The sequence below is a fragment of the Monodelphis domestica genome, chromosome 3, assembly GCF_027887165.1.
Source record: "Monodelphis domestica isolate mMonDom1 chromosome 3, mMonDom1.pri, whole genome shotgun sequence".
In the NCBI taxonomy this organism is placed as follows: Eukaryota; Metazoa; Chordata; class Mammalia; order Didelphimorphia; family Didelphidae; genus Monodelphis; species Monodelphis domestica.
The window spans coordinates 16,246,777-16,254,275 of NC_077229.1; the positions used below are offsets into that span (position 1 = coordinate 16,246,777).

Consider the following 7,499-nt stretch of genomic DNA (forward strand, 5'->3'; position numbering starts at 1 on the left):
CCTCAGGCTCCTCATCTGTAAAATGGGTATAAGCAGAGAGCCTCCCTCCCAGGGTTTTTTGCAAGGATCCAAGGAGGTGAGGCCTGGAAAGCTCTTGGCAGCCTTACAGTGACCAGAGGTCATTTGTGCCCACCGATTTCATTTTATGGATGGGGAAACAGAGGTCCAGGGAAGGGAAGCAGCTTGTCTCAGGAGTCAGTGGCCAAGCTTGGATTGGAGCCTGGGCTCCTCTGCCTCAGCATACAGAATTTCTCTGTCCCCTCTGTGTGACCACTGCCCCAGCCTGTGAGCGGTGCCAGTGCTTTGGCACGCTGGCGCTGGCCTCTGAGCTCCACCCGCCTCACTCTCTGTGCCAGCCCTCAGCCAGCTCAGCAGCCGGGCCCCAGGGACTCCTAGAACCCAGACACACTTGGGCAGCCAGACTCCCCAGGGCCACCTTCTTGCCGTTGGACTCTGGCCATAGTTCATGGACATTTCAGGAGAGAAGGCTCGTCCTCTTAGGGGAGCCGTGGACAGTGGCTGTGGCCGTGCCCTGCCTCCCTGAATGTGCTAACACTCGGCCTGAAGGCAATCCTATTGTCCTGACATGGCCCTGGGGAACCCTCTGGCTTCATTGGAACAGCCAAAGGGCCAATCCTTCCAGAGCAAGATGGCGCCATGCACCATGGCCGTGGGGGCTCTTGTCTGGTCTCTTCCTGCCCGTCCCACAGTCCAACCACTGCCAATTCTGCAAAAGGAAATCCAGGGAGAACGGATGTGGAGCTGGTCCTTCAGGAATAACAATAATAATAATCCCTGAGCCGGCTTCCACCCCTTCCCCAGCCCGGCCCCCTCCTCTGAATGTGCCCAGCTTCTCGGCATTCTGACAGGGACTCCAGCGCCTCTCTAGCTCTCTCTTGGATCTTGTTAGCTTTTTCAGCTGCCCGGCCAGAGCCGGAGCTTGCCATCCCTGAGACAGTTGGGCTCCTTTTCTTGTGGCCCCCTTTTTGGGTGACCTCGAGCGAGTCATTCGGTCCCACCGAGGCTACGCCTCCTCCGCTGTGAAGTGAAGGCTCGGTAGCCTCTCAGCTCCTTCAGATTGTAAATCTAAAGATCACAGCACGGCCTCCTCCTCCGCCTCCTTTCTCGCTCCGTGCCAGCCCATCCCGGCAGTGGCCATAACCGGCTCCTTCGGAGGCGCTCGGGGCTGGGCGTTGGGGGCAGCCCAGGGGCGGAAGGCACAGATGTGGTTCTGCTCAGGGCAGGCCTGCTTTCTATCAGCCTGGATTAATTACTTGACATGTAAGATGTAATCCGTGCACAGAAACGGAGCTGCTCTGGAGGGGAGCCGGGACGCCGTCTCGGAGCCCCTCCGCGCGGGGGGCTGCGCCTCGCCCCATCCCTAACCTCTCCTTTGCCCCGGGCAGCTGCCGGGCCAGAGCCGCCATGGACGACTACGACATCAGGTCGGCTGCCAGCATCCTGGCCTCTGTCAAGGAGCAGGAGGCCCGCTTCGAGCGACTCACGCGGGCCCTAGAGGAAGAGAGGCGGAACGTGTCCCTGCAGCTGGAGCGGGCTCACCAGCCCTGCGAGCAGCCTCGGGCCAGCACGTGCACCATTGGCAACGGGCAGCCCCTGGCTACCGCCTGGCAGCAGCTGGTCCTGCAGGTAACGCGTCCCTGCATGCCCCCAGCATGGCGCCCGAACCTGGGGCTGGCGGGGCCACTCTGCCGGCCACGGGGCTGCTGCTTCCTGCCCCGGCCCAGGGAGGCGGCTCTGCTTTTCCTCGATGGCGCCCCTCTGTGGATCGGGGTCTGCATGTGAGCGGGGGAGGGCTCGAGGGTCTGGGCCCACGTCCGGCGGCGGCCTTGTATTTCGGTGCAGGACTCTTTGTACTGTGCCGTCCTGGACGGAGCCAGGGCTGAAGCCGCCCGTGTTTCTGGGACTGGGTTTGTCAGACAGGCAGCCATTGCTGAGAGGTGTCCAGGGGCAGCACCACAGATCGGGCTCTGGAGGGTGGCTGGGCCTGGCCCACTGGTCAGCCAGGGGCAGAGTGGAAACTCGAGCCCGTCCAGGTCTCCTCCATCTCAGGTCCGGGGCTCTTCCTGCTGGGCTGAGATGCCTTTCTGTTGACCTCATGGAGCCATTTGGGGAACTGAGTTATTCTGAATGACAGCGAGGGTCTCTGCCTGGCTATGGGGTGACCCAACCTTTCTGCATGCGTCAATCAATGAGGCAGCCAGGCACTGAGTACTCGGCCAGCTGGGCTTGTACTGGAGGGAGAGTGAGATTCTGCGAAGCTCCCCCGGGCTAAGGGAAGGGGGCACAGCAGGGCTTTGTCACCCACAGTCCGTCAGCTCACTTGTTCCTAGCAGGATCGCTGTCTTTCAGTAGCATGGATGTCCTTTGTCATAGCTCAGTAACATTATTCTGAGAAGGGATCCCCAGGCTTGCCTAGATGACCACCACAGGGAGTCAAAAGGCGAAGAAGCCTGGTATAAAGGGTCATTGGTTTAGAAGCCGGAGGAAACTTGGTGGACTTGGGAGCATAGATCCAGGGCTAAGAGGAAGCTTGGAGGCCATCTCCTCCCATTCTCTCATTTCACAGATGAGGAAGCTGCTGCCCAGAGAGGTTTAGTGACTTGTCTAAGGACACACAAGGAGAGCCAGCCAGGGCTTATATTCTAGTCCCTAGGACTCCAAATTCTTGTTGCATAATGCTAGCAAATACTCCTCTCTAGAAAATTCTTCAGGGTGGAATGATTCTTAACTGATAATCTTTGGGGAAATACACCAATGGGGGCTCAAACTGATGTCATTAGAGATTAGAGTGGTTCTCGACTGATAACCTTATGGGGAAACCCACCAGTTGGGGCTCAAGTTGGTGGCATTAAGGATTAAAGTGATTCTCAACTGATGATTTCTGGGGAAAGCATACTCATGGTGGGCTCAAATTGATGTCGTTAGAGATTCAAGTAAATCTCAACTGATAATCTTAAGGGGGAAACTCACCAGTTGGGGCTCAAATTGGTGGCATTAAGGATTAAAGTGATTCTCAACTGATACTTTTTGAGGAAATACACCAATGGGGGCTCAAACTGATGTCATTAGAGATTAGAGTGGTTCTTGACTGATAACCTTATGGGGAAACCCACCAGTTGGGGCTCAAGTTGGTGGCATTAAGGATTAAAGTGATTCTCAACTGATACTTTTTGAGGAAATACACCAATGGGGGCTCAAACTGATGTCATTAGAGATTAGAGTGGTTCTTGACTGATAACCTTATGGGGAAACCCACCAGTTGGGGCTCAAGTTGGTGGCATTAAGGATTAAAGTGATTCTCAACTGATAATCTTTGGGGAAAGCACACCAGTGGGGGCTCAAATTGATGTCATTAGAGATTATAATGATTCTCAACTGATAATCTTGGGGTAAAGCAGAGCAGTGGGGGCTCAAGCTGATGGCAATAGAGAATTCCTCCCAGCTCCTCAGGTGTGCCCGTAGCACCCTGCTGGGGTGTTGGGGACCTGGCATGTCGGGGGGAGTGAGAGTTGACAGAGGATATCTGAAGAATTTATATGGTCTATGCCAGTGCCATTTCCATCCTATGCTCTTGCCTCCCCGTCAATAAAAAAACTTCCTGTACCTGCTACCTCCCAACAGACTATCAAACAAGTACAAGCCAGCCCCCAACCTAATTAGTTTCCAAGATCAGATGATTCTGGGTACATTCTGTTGGCACCTTGGGCTGTGCCTGGCATGTGTTCAGTGCCTAATAATGGCCAACTGGTTGATTGATGGCATGCTCTGTTCTACCGCCCCAGGCCAGGGGTGTTGTAGGAACTGGCGTCCAGCTTTTCTGGAACACGACCCGCCTGTCTCGTGGGACGCAACCATGGGGTTTCATTCTCAGTCATCATGCCAGGGTTCTGCCAAGGCGTGCCCTGTCTCTGTTCCTGGGTCTGCTCTAGAGGGTCTCCTTGCAGGTTCGTTGGGTTGGGGGCATTTGGAGAAAAGAAAATGGACTGACTTCCTGTTGGTCCCTAGGCTGTTCCTCTTGAGCAGGGCTTGGCCATTGGGTTTTCTTGGTCGGCTTTACTGCAGCTTACCCAAAATAAACCAGCCCAGAATGACTCCCTGGGATGCACGGCTCCCCCGTCTCCTGCCCATGGCAGCATGCAGCTAAGCTGGGCTTCTGTGTTGTTTTTTAAAGAGAGTTCTGGTATTGTTTTCTAAAGAAGAAAGGGAAAATAGAGGGGGAAAGCCAAGATGGAGAGGGTCCATACAGGCTCAGAAAAGACAAAACCAAGGTCTTGTGGAGTTTGGGGGCCGCTCAGTGGACGTTCGGAGTCCGTTCTGTCCTCTGAAGGGTGACCAAGCTGGACAGGGCTGCCTCTGCTTAGCCCACTGAGACTGGCACACCCGGCCGGGCACCTGGCAGTGGCAGCAGGAGGAAAAGGTGTCTATTCAGTGCCATTTCTTAAGAAGCCACAGTGTGCCAGCCGCCATGCTCGGGGCTGGACATGAAGACATTCAGGCAGGCGGGAACATTGGATACTTGGAGGAGAAGAGTGAAATGAGGTCACCGGGAGGGCTTCGATGGCCAACATCAGAATAATGTTGAATCCTGCAGACGGGAATGTTTGTGACACAGTCAGAGCTGGGGCTCGGGAAAGCCAACTGAGCGGACAATGAAGGAGAGCCTGGAGAAGGGAGAGAGTGGAGGCAGGGAGGCCAGGAAGGAGACCAGGAAAGAGGCATCTTTTCTTTTTTTCTTTGCTAAGCCAACTTCATTTCCCAGTACTTAGGGTGGTGCCTGGCACATAGTAGGCACTTAATAAATGTTGGTTGATGGACTGGCTGATAGCTAGCACCCTGGTGACCATTTCCAGGGCTTCAGACCACTCATTTGTTTTCTCAAAATCTGCTTGTGTCAGCAAACTCTCTGAAACAGCTGCCAGCTCAAGGGCTGCCCTTTCCCGTGGTGATAGTGAGAGCGAACTTTCAGAATCAGGAGATTCTCTCCAAGCGTTAGAGAGTTTTTAAATGGAGCAAGTTCAGATAAAAGCACCCACCAGGGATTTCTGAGCTGATTTCCAAGTTGGGGAGAGGAAAGTCCCTCTTAGATGGGTCTCCTCCTCTGAAGGAGGGCCTTGAAGTAAGCCTGGGCTCTGCCCACTTCTGCCATGTTGGTAACACTTTACATGTGCCACCCACCTGCACTCCCATAGACCTGGCTCTCATCCTTAGAGGCTGCCAGGTGGTACAGTGGTTAGAGGTCGAGAGGAAGGAAGACCTGAGTTCAGATCTTGATGCTGTACTAGCCCCATTTATTTTTAAGAACTATTTTTTTAAATTACTGGGAAATTTGGAAATCTGTCTGGCAGAAACTATGTTTAGGCCAACATCTCATACCATATAACAAGATATCATCCACATGGCTATGTAGACACCAAAAGGGTGATATAAAGAAATTAGAGCAAGGAAAGAATTCTGTTTCAGCTCTATTGGGAGATGAAGAATTTAGGACCAAAGTGTAAGCAGGATCTCAGGAGAAACTGGACAGTTTTGATTACATTGAAAAATTTTAAAATATGTGCAAACAAAACTAATGCTAAGATTATGAGGGAAACAGTTAACTGGGTGGGGGGGGGGAGATCTTTACAGCAAATCTCTGGCAAAGATCTTCCTTCCTCCCTCCTTCCCTCCCTCTTCTTCCTTCCTTTTTCTTTTTTCCTGTTTTTCTCTTTTCTTTCTCCTTTCTCTTTCTCTCTGTCTGATTCTCTCTCTCTCTCTCTCTCTCTCTCTCTCTCTCTCTCTCTCTCTCTCTCTCTCTCTCTCTCTCTCTCTCTCTCTCTCTCTTCTCATTTTAGAGATAAGGAAATGGAGGCACAGAGATTAGATGACTTGTGCAGGGGTCACATAACCAGGAAACATATAGGGTGGGATATGAACCCAGGCCTTCTTGATTCCAAGACCCTTGAATCATACTGTCTCTCCAGTAGAGGAAAACGATCATGATTAAACTGCTGGTCTGTCAGATTGAAATTCATGTTCTCTGACAGCCCCATGGGAAGGCACAGGGTGGCTATGAGTGGGCCACCATCTAGAACCACACAGGATAGGGCCTGGCATACAGTAGGTACTTAATATTTGCTTGTTGAATGAATGAAGGATTCCAGATGACGGGCTGTAAAGGAAATGTGTGGCCAGAAGAGAAGGGCTGTCTCCATCTTGAGTAGAGGCCAACCCTAGGGCATTGTGGGTATCCCGACTTTGTCAAGAGGATAAAAGGCTCCTAATAAGTCTTACAGATCTGCCCAGGGGTCCATCATTGCCCTCAGAAACTAGGAAAGGGTCCTTGCTAAGGAGCCCAGACTTAGTGATGGAGGGAGACTCCAATAGTCAATCAACCAACAAGTACTTGGCTAGACTCTAGGAATTGGAAGACAAAAGCACAAACAATCCCTGCCCTCAATCCATCATTCAATCAATTCATACACATTTATTTAGCCCCTACTATGTGCCCGTCCCTGTGCTAAGCCCAGGGCAGTCCCTGCCCTCCAGGAGCCCCCGTCTCGTGTCAGGAGGGTCCGAGGTGGGATTGGAATCCAGGCTTCGCCCCCTCCGGCCCCCCTTTCAGCTCCAGGTCCCCTCATCTTGGGCCTCTGCTTCTTTGCGCCTGTTCTTGGCCAGGATGGTCCAGGGGCCCCCAGGCTGGCAGGAGGGCTGAGTCAGCGCCGGGCAGGCTTTCTGCTGCGTGGGGCGTTTTGAGCAATGGGCTCAGCGGAGCTGACGCAGCCTTCCTGAGCCGGCCAGATCCGTGTCACCTTCTGGTCCATCGGGCACCCCCTGGCCAGGAGCCCCCACCGGGGAGGGGCCCTAAGGTGGCCGGAAGAGGTAGGACTTGGGCCTGGCCCATTCCCCGGCCCCAGGGAAGGGCTGGGTCCCGATTAGGCTGGCATCCCAGCCTGGGAAGGGAGGGCCCCCCCGACCATATCCCACCAGCCTCCTTTTGGATACCTTCAGAGAGGGGGAGCTCACCACCTCCCGAGGCTGCTCCAACCTGGGAGGAGCCTGTCCTGAGGTCGGGTCCAGACGGGCCTCTTTGCTCCTTCCTCCCAGGGCTCCGGGGCCAAGGGGAACGCGGCCAAGCCCTTCTCCCCATGAAAGCTTCCGCATCCTCTCCTGTGAGTGGAATGGGGCAGCAGGCATTCGGGGCCCTCAGCTCCAGCCCCTTCATCTATACCCAAGAAAACAGAGACCCAGCCAGGTTCAGGGACTTGCCCAAAATCCCCCAGGGAAGGGGCGAGGGATTTGAACCCAGGCCCTGTGCCTCCTGCGCCAAGGAGCTTGTCTGTCTTCCTGCCCCAGAGAGGCCCGAGTTAGATCCTCCTTGAGGTGCCCCTCCCAGGGAGCCCCCCCACCCTGCTGGAAGACCTCCAGGTGGGGGTAGCCCCCAACTCTGGAGCCCCCTCAGCCCGCCCCTCTGCTGCCGCTTCTCCCCTCTGAGGCTGGAG

General features: G+C 54.3%; 1 protein-coding gene across 1 annotated transcript in view; it reads left to right on the top strand.

Annotated features, from left to right (window-relative positions):
• The window catches only part of LOC103103504 (uncharacterized), a 245,804-nt gene extending 240,251 nt beyond the window's left edge, over positions 1-5,553 (top strand). The window contains exon 5 of the mRNA XM_056821400.1: positions 1,407-5,553. Within this exon, the coding sequence (XP_056677378.1) occupies positions 1,407-1,904 (498 nt within the window). The 3' untranslated portion in view covers positions 1,905-5,553. The remainder of the gene's footprint in view (positions 1-1,406) is intronic.
• The last annotated feature ends 1,946 nt before the right edge of the window (positions 5,554-7,499 follow it).